Consider the following 15,631-nt stretch of genomic DNA (forward strand, 5'->3'; position numbering starts at 1 on the left):
AGTAACAGGCATATTTTAATTTGGGGTATTCCAGGAAGAAAAAAAGAACAATTCTTAAAATACAGGCTAGGAATGCTGCCAGCTACTCCGCACCTCCCTATATGGCAGAGGGGGAAATGTGCCAGCACTTATTAGACTATGTGGAAAAGGTACAGAGGACATGGCACGACTAATCTGCACCTGTACTAATATAAAGGAGGAAAGGTTAGGTTTACTCAAAGCGCACTTTAATGAGCAAGGTATTCAAACTCGGAGACAGGCTGTGATTGCATGCTTCATCTCCAAGGACCTGCAGCTAAATGGGAAACTAGTGACATTTCTGTCACTAGTGGAAACTAAGCAAGGAAGTGAAGTGCTCCTTGCAAATGCATAAAAAGGTATGAAAAGGAGCTTCATCTCTTACAATCGGAAACTTTAAACACAGTCATTCGAATTTCTTCGGAACATGCCGAGCAAGGTGCCTTTACAGTTGAGACTGTTGTGGTTTTTAGAAACATTTTCAAAATAGCTTTTTTCGGTTTTTAATATTTTTCCTCTCTCTTTACTCGTCATAAAAAAATGAATTTTTAAGTGTATTTTTGTAATGGTTTTAATTCATCAAATACAATAAACTATTACTTACTTACACTTTAACATTATGAATAAAAAATATTGATTTTGTAACCCCGATTCAGCCCATTTCTGCTATCACTGTTTTGTGTGATGTCAAACCTTACTAAAAACAAAGTATTATGAACAATCTTCAAAATATTTTCTAAACAAGTGTAATTGAATACATAAATATTGCTCCTCTGTGATGGCTGCACAGGTGTTTTAGTTCTCAGGTTGCATCTTACTGTATTATGCTCAAACCTTTCGGGACCCCACTGCATAGAAGTCACAATAATACTTCAATTCAAAACCACATAGTGAAAACAAGCATACAATTATAAACAAGTCTTTTGGCAACACAATCAATATCTCAAATCCATAAGATCCAGAAATATCGAGCAGGGAGCCTTGGAGTACCTTCTCAATTTTTCTTTATTTGTAATAATAAGTGACATGCATACACAGCCTAGCCAACGCGTTACGTCCAACATGGACTTCCTCAGGGCTGAACAAACAATTTAATGTATAATTTTTAGTTTTCCTCTATGTACAAAAAGATCTTTTATAAGTTACCTAAGACTTATAAAACCAGATAGACATACAGAAACTTGTCACATATACTTCTGAACAGACAAGTTATCAAATATCACCTCTTTGTGTGCGACCCCCAGCCTATATACATTCTAACCGTAATATCTTAGTGTCAACAATCATTGGAGATGCAGATAAATCTATTTTATTGAGTGGACGGTACTAGCATCGGACTACACTGTTTCTTTTTTATTTTTCAAATAATCAGAAAAGCAACATATCTCTGCTTAAACACGTTCTTTACCCCTTATCAATTGTGATCCTCCAAATTTATCCACGGTATTATATATTTACCATAATCAGATAAGCGCATGTAACAAAAATTATTTATAATTTGTTATGGGCCGCAGTGGTGAAGATCCAAGTGAAAGCTATCTTAGATCCAACTATTGAAGCAAAACCCCAAGGGTTCACAAACATTACACTATTATCTTCAATTACCGGGAAGTGCTTGTAAATTCAAAAAAACATTCAAAAGCTGCAAGGACGAGTCAAAGGCATAATCGCCACTCAATAAGAAACCCTTGAGGTGCTCCCAGCTCACTTGCCATGTTCCATGTTCTAGTCCAAATGCTGTTCCGTCTATCTGAGTAAACCTATCTATTTTGGACCTGATATTTTACTTACAAGCACTTCACGGTAATTGTGGATAATGGTGTAATGTTTGTGAACCCTTGGGGTTGAGCTTCAACAGTTGGATCTAAGATAGCTTTCACTTTGATCTTCACCACTGCGGCTCATAACAAATTATAAATAATCTTTGTTAAATGCGCTTATCTGATTATGGTGAATATAGAATACGTTTTGTCATATTATCTTGTTTGATTATAGATCGGATAAGAAGTCAATCATCCTTATATTATATGAAAACTTGGATACTTTGGGAAATCCCAGCGCTGAATAGTATTGCGGTAGAGAACCAAAACGCCAGTTACCTTGAAAGATTTACCCAAGTGAGTTCCTCATATGGCGATTTGTTTTTGTTTTTTCTTGATATATATTGGTTTAGAGTTTGTTCTATTCACTCCCCTCTTAGATGTAGTTTGCCCCTTTACATATTTTTGCGGTCCGTGCATAAATTTAGAGGATCAAGATTGATAAGAGATAAAGAATGTGTTTAAGCAGAGCTAGGTTGCTTTTTTGATTTATTGAAAAAGAACAAAGAAACACAATGTAGTCTGATGCTAGTACTGTACACTCAAATTGATTTATCTGCATCTCCAACGATTGTTGACACTGATATATTTGGGTTAGAATGTATATAGGCAGGGGGTCACACTCAAAGAGGTGATATTTGATAACATGTCTGTTCACAAGTATATGTGACAAGTTTCTGTATGTCTATCTGGTTTTATAAGCCTTAGGTTACTTATAAAAGATCTTTTTGTACATAGAGGAAAACTAAAAAGTATACATTAAATTGTTTTTACAGCCCTGAGGAAGTCCATGTTGGACGAAACGGGCTGGCTGGGCTGATGTACGCATGTCACTTATGACTACAACTACAAATAAAGAAAAACTGAGAAAAGATACTCCAAGACTTCCTGCTCAATATTTGTGGGTCCTATGGATTTGAGATACTGATTATATTTGACATAAGAATTGTTTATAATTGTATGCTCCTTTTCACTGTGTAGTTTCTCTGTCATGCGTGGCAATCCCTCTGCAGTGAGGTTTGTAGGATATTTCTTTTCTTTTACTTCTGTTGTTCAATCTGTTTCATCATTTCTTAATTAACTAGAGAAATCGTGCGTTTTTACTAGATATGTAGCAAATGCCCCATGGTGGTCAGCTCCTTCACATGGTAGCCAGTTGCCCTAATAATACCTGGAACTGGTGTGTACCCCTTCCGAGTTCTTTCATACAGTCCACCATGTCCTTTGCAGCAGACGGTGAAGGGTACTGAATGGCCGCCATTCTTGTAGCATTCACAATCTCCTTTAGCATGTCACACAGCAGGTTGCTATAGTGCGTGAACTCACTGCGAATGCCCTGGGCTTTGGCTTGGCGGGACAAGGTGTCTCCTATAAATACTAACTTGTGGGCACTAAGGATGACAAACTTGCTGTTAGCCACAAAGATCTTGGGAGGTTGATTGCTGATGACTGAAGTGAAGAAGGCATCAATGGCATTGGTAAGGGTTGTTACGTTGGTTTCACATTGTTTCTGATAGAAGTGGAGCAACTTTTTGTCTGAGGAATTCAAAGGATCGTTGCTGATGGCCAGCCACTCACACTCCTTCATCTAAAGAAAAGAAATGTATTTAGTGCATAGGACAAAATATGATACATTCTCAGAAATCAATTCTTACTACTGCGAGCCACTGATGTTTGGATTTTTAATTTTTTTAACTGTTACTCTGCTATATTATTCACATACAGTTTTAGGGGAATTCACTGTGGAAAGTAAACTGCTACAGCATCACCGCAGTAGAATCCTCTCAAACATTTCACAATCTTAAAGACAGAAACCATACAAGAGATGCAGCAGATCGGTTGCTTACTCATCTGGCATTGTTTATAATCAATGTTTATATGTGTTACAATGTTTACATTTAAAAAAATATATCTATATTCCTTGGAAACAGGATTCTAAAATCCCAATTACTCTTGAGCATAGACACTGCTATAAGGAAGTATCAACACTTGCTTTTTCCAGCTCTTGGTCCAACTCCCCTTCGCTTTGCCTCTTAATCTTTTCTTTTGCTAACAGATCTTCCTCTGTTTTGTCAAACTCTCTCATCACCTAAAAACAAAACACAGAAAGACAGAAGTTAATGTGCCAATTTTAAATAAGGAGGGAAAGTCATACCTCAACATCATAGAAAGGTAATCCTCCCTATATTATCAATTATATTAATATTACTGAACAAGCCTAATTCGAAATTAATAAAAGAAGACCTAAAAATAATATGGAGCGTAAATAAAATACCCTGAATGAACAGTGTCAATCAAAAAATGTGGTGCCCACAAATCATACAAATGAACAAAAATGGCCATAAACAACAACAACAGACCAAACCAACCAAATTAAAGATACTTAAAATATCTAGCTTTGAAAAGAAATATATCATGAAGCAGACAATGCCAGGTGTCATTCAACAAATGTATAAACATTGCAAGGGCCTGGTACTCACCATGTTTATATGAGAAGTATCCCACTTAGGTTGCATACATGGAGATGGCTCATAAATGACCGGGCCATTTCTCTGCCTTAATGCCCAGAATCATATTTATCTTTCTTAACGTAAAGGGTAGGGTATTTTAGACAAAAAAAATGACCCTGCACCCGAGAACAACAGTTATTGTTATGTATGGATGGCCTAGTACATCTTATTTAAGCAAAAACACAATGTATTAATAAATAGCTTCCCAGATGAACAAGACAGATGGTTGCAATACTTGATGGGTAGGGTATTTTAGACTGAGCCCGGGGGACTGTCTGACAATGTACTTTTAAAATTATTTTATTGCTGAGAGTTCATTACACAGTTATTCGTAAAAACAATAAAGTGCTTTCAGTATCCTATAGCCAATATTCAAACCCCTCTACTGGCTATGTTCCCCCAAAACAACAGATTTAGCGTCCTGGATGAAATAGATTGACGGTCGAAGAGCGGCCAGCCCCGGCTCTCTTATGTTGTGGACCAGGACCTGGGTCCGCCAGTACAGTAGTTAAGGTAGGCTCTGAGGTAAATGATTGTTCTACTATTTCACCTAGCCTGCAAGGGGCGAGTGTCCCCTGGAGGCTATTAGGGGAATTGGTATGCGGGGCAGTGGGAGTAACTATGTAGGTGCACCGTTTGGTGTTTTGTCTCTAGCAACAGAGGAGGGGGCAAGCAGGTTTGCAGTTCCGATGGTAGTGGGAGCGGACAGTGACAGATCTGGGGGAGAAAGGGCCACATCCTAGTAGGGGCGGGAAGTCTTATGTTAGGCCATCTGCTGTGGACACAAACAGTATTTTGGTACAGAAGGAAATCCAGGGGGGGAGACTAATGGAAATATAAAGATTCTCTCTTGGAATTTGGCTGGGATAAAAAATATACTAATTTGCCCAGATTGGGGTCTGTTTGTAGAGAAGTGCGACGTCTGCCTAATGCAGGAGACGTGGGCAATGGTAGATATGCAGAGGCGAGGCTTTGCCACTTTTAGTATATTGGCTACAACGATGGGTAGGGGTAGACCTTCGGGGGGATTAAGCATCTGGGTGGGTATGCACCTGGGTGCTAAAGCAGTGCAGATACCAACTAATTCTCCCAATGTACAATGTGTCCTCCTAACGCTCCCTGATAATATACAAATTGCCCTATTTAACATCTATTCAAGGCCAATGCAGAGCGGGCAAGAGTCTGTAGAAGTGGATGATCTGAGGCAGTTTATTTCGACTCTTGACCCAGCAGTTAGTATAATAGTAGGGGGCGATTTTAATTGCCAGTTTGAGCCCCTTACCAATGCAACTATAGATGGCCTAGATGAAGAGGACCAGTATTGGCATATTCCGGAACCTCAGATTCCACCAGTTAGGGCATGGACGCCGCTGGTCCTCCAAATTAATTTGCTTACTCTTTCATCATCTTTGAGGGCATGCAATGGGAGGACAAAATCGGACAGACCGGGCCAAGAGACCTTTAATAGAGAAGGGCATACCTCTATTATAGATTACATTTTGGTTGAATGTAGAATTTGGGATAGGGTTCAGGTTTTCCAGATCTATCCAAGGAAAGATACAGCATGCCCTGGTTATGACATTGAAACCAGGGAGTTGGGGCCTGTCCAATCCCGCACCAGACCCCAATACATCACAATATCCTCTTGTGCTAAATAACAACAGGCGGGGAGTTAAATGGCCACATACACAAGGTTACCCAAATAAATGAGTGCATATATACCAACTGGTAGTGCCACACCTTAGAGAAATGGGAGTGGTTGGTGATAAGGACATGAATTTAGGCATAGATGATAGGCCACTGGAAATACACAAACAGTTGACTTCTAAACTGTTTGATGTGTTTTACCCGGAAGGTAGCACAAAAGCAAAATCCGGTGTGGCCCATCCCTGGTATAATGCTAACTGCCGGAAAGCCCAAAAAGATTTGCTAACTGCTATCATAGCTAAGGACAAGGATTAGGCTATGTAGGCTCAAATATAAACGGGTCACCCAGAAAGAAAAGAAAGATTGGGAAGCCGATAAATGGGAAGATCTTAGAACTGCACTCAAGTGCAAGGATTCCATATCTTTCTGGGCAATTGTTAGCTCTGGGGGGAGGGAGGGTAGGTCGGCGATTGAACCTCATATAGCGGCAGTAGCTTGGGAAGCCCACTTTCGAGCTTTGTATGCATATTCGAGCGTTCCCGATTCTTCAACCCCAGTCCCAGACCTCCTCCATGAGCACCGATTGGAGGGGGCCTGGGAGATCACTCTCTGTGAGGTCGAAGCCGCCATCGCTAGACTACTGCCTAATAAGGCGCCTGGTCTAGACAAGCTTCCAGGGGATCTATTTCGGTCTGAACCGAAAATCTGGGCACCATATTTAAGTGTTCTTTATAATGCCATACTAAAGGGTATGGATCCGCCGGATACCTGGCGTGGTGCAGAGATAGTTCCTATCCACAGAAAAGGCTGTCCTCTTCTGCCGTCCAACTACAAGCCTCAGTTAGATAGATATTACACAAAAACTGATGGGACGGATTATTTTAGATAGAGTCCAGGGTTGGATTGAGGAAAATGGGATCCTGGGCCCTCTTCAGGCTGGTTTCAGGATGTGTACATCGACTGTGGACCAGATTTTCAGACTTCAGGTATTGTACTGGAAAACGGTGAGTGTGGAGGGTGGCAGCCTCTACCACATCTTCGTTGACCTGAGGTCTGCATTTGATCTGGTCCCTAGGGATAAACTGTGGAGTGTACTGTTTGATCTTGGTATACCACCTTATCTCCTGGATGTGTTAATGAGGCTTCATTCTGAAACCTACGCTCAAGTTAGGTGTGGGAAGTACGGAGAATTGTCAGCTCGCTTCCCGGTGAAACAGGGTGTGCGCCAGGGGTGTGTCCTGGCCCCCACCCTGTTTTGCCTATATATTAATGGCCTTATAGACCATTTACTTGGGGTCAAGGACACGGATGCCCCGAGGCTAGTCACAGGTCGGGTGCCCGCATTGATGTTCACAGACAACACTTTGTTGTTGTCCAAGACAACAACAGGCATCCAACGGACCTTGGACGGCTTTGCCAATTTCTCTGCTCGGAGGGGTTTGGAGATAAATTTAGCTAAAACTAAATTTATGATCTTCAATCTGCCTAGGCAGACACGCCCAAACCCATTTTTGGATGGAATTCCATTGGAGAGAGTAAAGACCTTTGAGTATTTGGGTACTACCCTCGCAGAACATCTGGAATGGGATACTCAGCTAGCAAAGGCTGCTCTTAAGTTAAACCAAGTGGCGGGGTGGTTCAGAAAATGCATAGAGTGTCTGAGTTTAAACCAGCTGCCCCTGTTATTGAAATTTATAAATGACAGGCCAGAGCGGCGTCGTTGTACGGGGCGAAACTGTGGGGGCACCAAAGGCCTTTCAACCTGATGAAGGTAGAACATACATTCATGAGGAATATACTGAGCCTACCAATGAGTACTCAGTTGGTACCCCTCCGTATGGATCTTGGGCTACTCCCCATTGAGGAGGAAGTGGCACTACGACCACTCACGTACGGGAGAAGATTATGGTCAGTACCGGAATTAGTTGCCTATAAAAAAGAATTCTGGGTGGAGGAGCCTAACCTGAATCCGAGATGGCCGCCTGATCCCTCGGCTCCGCCGATCCCTCCGCTTCTCTCCCGGCCCGTGACTTTTTCTGCTGCCCATCCTGTTCTTACACTGCATCCTCGGGACCGGGAGACGATTTGCCATCCAGCGGTGTGCTTCCCTGCTCGCTCCGTGGAGTGGAAGTACCGTGACGCCCTTGTCTCTTCCTCGGCGCTGGCGGCAGCTGGACGGTTCCTTTGTTCACGGCATGACCGGCCATCTTTACACTCTCCAAGGACACGCTGCGGAGGCGCTTTGACCGGCAGAGAAAGACAGCAGCGCCGTGTTCAATGCTGCGGGGCTTAGTTTTGCCTCGATGGATATTGCGCTTCGATACATTTGGAACCGGTAGTGTTACATTGTATCTGCGCCCTGGTTCATTCTCGGCGCTGTTGGCTCGCTACCCTCCGAAGGCGGAAGAGTTGATGCCTTACTTAATTGTGCTCCTTGCCCCTGAGATTTCTCCGGGCTGCTGCCAGCGAGATGCCCTGCTGCTCCTACTGCGTTGGCGCCGTGCATGGCGCCGGATTGGCGTGCACTGCTTCTGTGCTCCACGAAAGCACGTATCCTGCACCCGGACTACACGTCTATCCAGACGGGAGAGACGGTGATGACCAGCCTCGCGAGCTGCGACCCTGCTGCAAGCCCATTGAGCGGAGATCTGATGCCCGGTGCGCCTCTGCGATGCCAGTGAGTTTGAGAGACATCATGCGGGCGTTGAGCTCTCTCCGATCTGAAGTGCTAGACAGTGCCCGGGACTTAATGGCTCGCCTGGATGCTTGCGCTCCCCATACTACTCCGGATGTCTCTGATGGCGCCCGTCCGCAGGACGCTTCTCCGCCTCCTGACCCTACTACAGTGGGGAGCCTACCCAGTTGTGTCCATATAGCCTGAGAGTGAGTGAGACTGGTGATGTTCCGGCACGGTTTGATCTCCGTGAGCGGCTACCTGTGGACGGGGATTCTGAGGTGTGGCTGGCGAACTATCCTTGGACGCCATGCTTGGTTCTTCCTCTGTGTTCAGCTGGCATCGATCGCAACTCTCCCCTGATGCGGATGGCTTTGTTCTGGCTGACTGATTCGAACGCTCTGCACCAACAGGGGATCCCCCTTCCTGTCATCGTTGATCGCAGGACTTTGCTGTGGACATGCTCTGCTGGGCGACGTTGTACTATGTCAAGATTGCTCCGTCTATCTCTTCAGTCCACCATGGCCACTGTACAGCCGGATCACGTCGGTGCCCCAGATCGTAGGGGCCAGGGCTGAAGATGCTCTTATTATCCTGATCTGCGGTAGAGTGTACTGTCGGGGTTGTAGGACATAAATTGTGGAGTTGGTTCTTTGTGTTTCTCTGTGGTTCGAGGTTCCGGGTGTGGGTGGCTGAGGGTACACCAGCTGGTTGTTTCCTGACAGATCCTGTTTGTTGGGGTGGAGGGTCGGTGTGGGTTGGGGGGTCAGTGATTAGGTGGTGCTAGCCCTCCCCCGATCTTGGTTGTTCTATGGGAGGTTAGATTAGGGTACTCTTTGCTTCCTCCCCTCATTTCAGGTATGCCCTTATGGACCTAAGTATGGTGGACAAAGGACCTTTTAACGATAGTCGGCGGCCATTTTGGGATCCTGCTTTGTCTTCTACTTTCAAGCGGCCATACTGTCCTATTGTGCACAGGGGGGAGGGCTCTCATGGGAAAGTATACTCAGAGTTGCGTCCACGGTCGGGTCAGGGCTAGGCTGTTTTTTGTCAATAACTGCTTTGCTGGCTGACTGGGATGGGGTTGGAACTGATTACACATTTCATGGGCACACATCGCACGATGGCTTTCTCCAACTGCATTGCAATAGCTGATTGACTCTGTGCCGACGCTTTAGTAATGGACGATATCTTCGCTGTGGGAGTCTGTGGAGGGCCGAGTTCTCCGGGTGACCTGATATCGAGTGGGCTCCTCCCCACCTTTTTCTCTTTGGGAGTTTAGGTTGATTTACTCTTTCTTACTCCCTATATTATAGGTGTTAATGTTATTCTTTTTCCTTTCTCTTCCTTCTTCTTTCTTGTCTATATTTCGGGTTCTTAAAGGGCGACAGGCACTCTGTGGGGGGGGGGGGGGGGGGTAGGCCGTAGCCTCCACAATGTTGCAGGGTGGGCGGGGTAATTTGACGATTTTTTAGTTCTATGGGCCTCCTTTTTCTATTTTCTGCGCTTTCTTAATCTGATTCGATTCTGGGTCCGGGCTGGGGTTGGCAGGGAGGGAGCGGCGCTGGTTGGGGTGCGTAAATGATGGATGACGAGTTGCCGTTGTTTTGCACCGCCATATTATACTTGATGTTAACCTCCATTATTGTTTTCAGCTATAACGCCGCTTACCCATGTTGTGAAGTCATTGTGCGGACTCGAATCTTCTTAGTTCTTATTCTTCACGGACTTATATTATGATGAAAACACAAAAAAAAACTTAAAAAATTAACCTTCAATTCTCCTCTTCCCCGGTGACATGATTCTTCCCAGTGTAACGCTCATTGATTGCTGAACTTTAACTATTGTTGCTGGGGACCTGTATTGCTTGCACCTGTGCTGACGAAGTATCGTGGCCGGCCTGACGGTTGTAGGCCCGTATTTGTTCTTTTATTCATGCACAATAAAGGTTTTCAAAAATTTAAAAAAAAAAAAAAGAATTCTGGGAGGTTTGGGCTGCACTGAAAACAAAGAAAATCCCGTGGCTAACTCACATTAATGCAAAAACCACAGTTGATGGTCAGAATGCAGAACAATGTCATACATTCACCCCAGTACAGAGATCTGGGCCTAAATCCATCTTTTTTTGCACTCCACACCACCCCAGTTCAGACATGGCCATATGCAAATCAGTCTGACCCTGTGCTTCAAGGGAACAGTCCAGCCCGAACTGCCAAGCCATGCCTTTCCTGGACCGGAAACAAGCTTCCGAGGACCGGTTTCTGGCATTCCAGCCGTCTTCAGCCCGGCTTGCTTGAACCCAGTGGTGTGGAGTGCATGGGACTCACGTCTGAGCATACCCATCCCACTCGGGGTGACAAATGCAAAAACCACAGTTGATGGACAGAATGCAGAACAATGTCATACATTCACCCCAGTACAGAGATCTGGGCCTAAATCCATCGTTTGTTTGCACTACACACCACCCCAGTTCAGGCATGGCTTGGCAGTTCGGGCTGGACTGTTCCCATGAGGCACAGGGTCAGACTGATTTGCATATAGCCATGTCTGAACTGGGGTGGCAGAGTGGGCTAAAGAACGGTGATGGATTAAACCCAGATCTTTTGACTGGGTGTGAGTGTTTGATTGGTTCAGATGCTCCGTCCATTACCACCCCCTTTTTTAACTCACATTAACTCACATTAAGGCAACTACTATTAAGATTGGCCTACCCGAGCTCTGGGAAACACCTGATGTAGCTTGCCCAGAACTAAGTAGGGCGGATCTGGTTCGACACTTCAGGCACCATAATCTATTGTCCCTGCATGCAAGTTCCACAGTTGGAAGACTGACAATTGAGTTTCTTCAAGTAAAAGAAGAGTATAAAAAGGAAGATTTTTTAGATTTGATCTACCCATCATTAGCGAGGAAACTATACATACAATTCAGGATGGGTAGTCTTCCGCTTAGGGTGTTTACTAGCAAATGGGACACCAATAAGAACACAGAGTGTCCAGCTTTCAAACACAACCTTGAAAATGAAATTCATGTCCTGTTTTTCTGCCCTGTTTACCAGGCCGTACGGAAACGGTGGGTGATACCAATTTGCAGAAACTTAGGTTTTATACTCTGTGCTCAAGCTTTTAGAGTTCTAAAGTATGACACTCACCCCCTATCGTTTTTGCTGTTTCACGTTTTTTTAATGGGATGTGGCATAAACGCAGAAGTTTTATAATGACTTAATTGGACAGTAGGAACAGTTGCACAGAATGCAATGATTTTCTTCGATAACCATCCTAATGTTTAATTCATTTTTATGAGGATAGATAACTCCTCTGTTTTATCTTTGCGATTAATGTGTATATATATGATTCGGATTGTGTTGTAGTGTTCTATGTTATTTAACTATTTTTATCGTTTTTTTATGATGTATTTTATCTGTACTTTTATGGTCGTTTGTGACCGAAATACAGTTATCGATTGATTGATTGAATGACACATGTCATCTACCAAACATTGACGTACAATAAAGTGCATATTTAGATGTATCGCTGACGTTAATACTTTATAAAAAAAATACAGAAAAATATATATTGCTCATTTCCCCTTAATAACTTAACGTTGCAAGTCTACTGGCTAGCTTCCTATGCACTTCCAGCGTTTCTCGAACTTTGTGTACGAGCCCGACCTTAAAGCAGATCGTCTCTCCAGCTATTTAACTCTATATAGTTTAGACTGCCAGTTATGAAAATATCTATTGTCTATCTGAGGATAAACTCTATGCAGAAAGGATGGAGTCCTATATATCTGCCATCTGGTGTAAAATTGCATTCTCCTGAAATTAGCTCCTCTTAATAATGTTGTGTTGAACTTGTTAATTCTATTCCAGACCGTTCTTGAGATCTGTAGGCCCTCCTTCTCTTGCCATTATTCTCGGTCTTTTTCGCACAACTTTACAGTTTTGTGTTTTTTTTATTATTACCCAACTGCTCATTGGTCTCCATCCAGTTGTTTTTAGTAAACCCTCACTGAGTTCTAGACTTGCAGTAAGTTAGAACAGATCAACACTTTCTAAAAGATGTCTTATTTGAATACAAGGCCATTTAAGTATATCCTCAGAATGACTCAGTCCACTCTATTTCTGGCCATTTTTTCCAAGTAACAGAACTGAGAAAATCTCTCACATAAGTATATCCATTCACCTCCCATTTCTATAAAATTTTAGGTTGAATCAGTCTATACTCCTTACCCTCAAGGTTGGCCAAACACGTAGAGCCATTTATCATAGGTATTTGGAAATACTTGAATAGTTGGGCTTTTTGTTTTAAAAACCAGTGGAGGTACTTATAGCGTACTTTTTTGGGGTTCTTCAACAACCTCAAAGGATCTCAAATTTTGCATTCCTTCAGGGTCTTTATTATAAAAAAGTTATCCATACTTGAGGGACTAAGATGGTTAAAAAAATCTATATGTGGTGTGTGCAAAATTTGGATAGTAGTATGCCCTCAGGTTTGAAAGGGCAAGCCCTACCTTCTCATGTGGGTTACTTGAAGTGACTAGTGCTAACCTCGGTACCTTGTTGGCCCATATAAAAGTTGAGAATAGACCATCTATTTATTTAAAAAAAAGAAATATGCAGTGCACATGGGATTGCTGAAAAAAGAAAAAGAAATAATGGTAAAATAGACATTTAAATTAAAACTGCACGTCTATTGCGATTGAGAGTTGATTCCATTTTGTGAATAAGCGCTTGACTTTCTGCACTAGGGGGACATAATTCAGTATATATAGTTTGTTCACATTTTCTGACACATATATGCCCAAGTATCTCATAGGCCTCGAATTGTGTAATCGCTGAAGATCAGGTATTAATGTGTGGCTTAGGCAGTTACAAAGTAACACTTCTGCCTTAGATTTGTTTATTATGTACCCTCCCGGTGCTTGAAACTCTGAAACAATTGCTAACATTTCTTTTTGAATGTTCTCCCCAGACCTAGGAAATAGAGCAATAACGTCTGCATATAGTTTTATATTGGACATGCCTTGCGATGGTGCTGTTTGTAATGCTTTCTGCCTGATGGCTGCTGCTAGAGGTTCTATAAATAGGGCAAACAAGGTGGGGGATAGAGGACATCCCTGCTGTGTCCCCCTATTAAATGTACAGCTCCCTACGTTTCTCAAGTTAATAATAATTTGTGCCGAACAGTCTTCATAAAGCTTTGTCATAATGAGTACACATTTTTCCTGGAAACCAAATCTAGCAAGAATTAAAAAAAAGAAAAAAAGACATTCCCAGGACACCAAATCAAACGCTTTTTCAGCATTGAAAAATACCACCTGTGCCTCTATATTGTTCTGGGTAAAAGAGTCCAGAGCTTCTATTAAGTACGTTGGGTTTGAGGAGAGCTGTCTCCCTGCTACAAAACCACATCGATCCCTATGGATGATTGATCCCACAATCTTATTGAGTTTATTGGTAAGTAGCTCTGCAAAGATTTTATAGTCGACATTAAGAAGGTGTGGTGATTACACTGAGAAAGGTAAGTATAACAGCACTTCGTTTAATGACGGTTCATCTCCACAGCTTCCAGGGACTACACAAACTGCCCCTTCATATTCAAACCTTCCATCACCATGACAGTGACATCATAAACAGTGATAAATACAGCTGTAGATAATGAATACAGCAATAGGAAGACTACTACAGAAGGCTAATAGGCCTATAGGAATTGATGTTTTCCATATTTTTGTCTTTTTAAAAAAGTTTGACAATGTAAGTTTGTTAGATTACATAACGTCACTGTGCTTACAGTAACAACCTAAGTAAACATCATAACCAAAAAACATAACATAACTTTTAATGTAGCACTCTGTGTACATACCTTTTCACTTTTAAGTACTCAAATAAGCAAGGTTCTCTTCTAATTCTAGTTCATCGTGGACCACCACGTGGCATACTGGAAGACTAAAGAAAGACATTTCTCTTTTTGGGGTAATCTTAAAACCGGGGTCAATATAAGGAAAATATGTTATGCCTTTTATTAAAGCGCACAAACAAAAGCCCTGATAATTGGTTTCTAAAAAGAGGGAAATTAGGCAGACAATGGGAAAGGTAGGAAACACACAAAGAGAGGAATTTGACACACTTACTATATGTCAGACAAGCTACTCAAATGAAACCAAATGAGTGTAGAGTCATTGGAGAATCCATCCACAAAGTAAAAGGAAATGTCACTTCTAAAGGTAGGTCATCTTTGCGATTATCATTAAATGAATAAGCAATACACCCTTCACCCTGGCATTTCAAGTGTTTGCAGAAAGGTATGCTGTCATTTGCTACAAGAGCTTTATACAAAGTCCGCTCTCAAGACTTTGAACTTCTCCAAACGGACAGCGAAATTCAGACCTCACAATTGTTCTCTTATGACCAACTCCAACATGTCACATTTGTATTTCCCCTGCAACTTAGCAGCGCTTGTTGAATCAGGATAAGATCTCAAAAACAAAACAAAACAAGCATTTGCAATGCAATAGGTCTCGCATTAGGAAAGTTTGAGCTATTGGTATTGTAAATGACACATTCTTTATTTAGGTTTTGTTTTTGAAAATAGCTAAATTAATAGCTTTGTCATTTACAATGCCAATAGTTATAACTTTCTCAAATGTGACACCTGAAGCATTTGTAATGCAATATGTGTTGTATTTACGTGCCTTACATGTATTGATATTACAAATAACAATGGCTTTTAATTTTTTTAAATGTTTAATACTTAAATAAAAGTTATTGTAATTTATAATGGCAATAGCCTAAACTTTTGTAAATAACTTTTGCGAAGATTATGTTCAGTGTATTTTATTGTGACGAAAATCCAAGAACAGAACTGAAATATTAACATCTTTTTGTTACATTTGTAATAAAGCTTGAAACATTGAGAGAACATATTTTAACCAGCTGTTGTTAAATAGTTGCACAGATTGATGCT

General features: G+C 42.0%; 1 protein-coding gene across 2 annotated transcripts in view; it reads right to left on the reverse strand.

Annotated features, from left to right (window-relative positions):
* Positions 1-575: 575 nt before the first annotated feature.
* Positions 576-15,631, reverse strand: part of BCAR1 (BCAR1 scaffold protein, Cas family member) — a 573,883-nt gene continuing 558,827 nt past the window's right edge. For both annotated transcript variants that reach the window (XM_086945218.1, XM_086945219.1), the window contains exons 5-6: positions 3,832-3,927; positions 576-3,426 (exon numbers count right to left, since the gene is read on the reverse strand). In XM_086945218.1, the coding sequence (XP_086801344.1) occupies positions 2,980-3,426; positions 3,832-3,927 (543 nt within the window). In that variant the 3' untranslated portion in view covers positions 576-2,979. The remainder of the gene's footprint in view (positions 3,427-3,831; positions 3,928-15,631) is intronic.

This window comes from Lissotriton vulgaris, chromosome 12 (genome assembly GCF_964263255.1).
Source record: "Lissotriton vulgaris chromosome 12, aLisVul1.2, whole genome shotgun sequence".
Lineage (NCBI taxonomy): Eukaryota > Metazoa > Chordata > Amphibia > Caudata > Salamandridae > Lissotriton > Lissotriton vulgaris.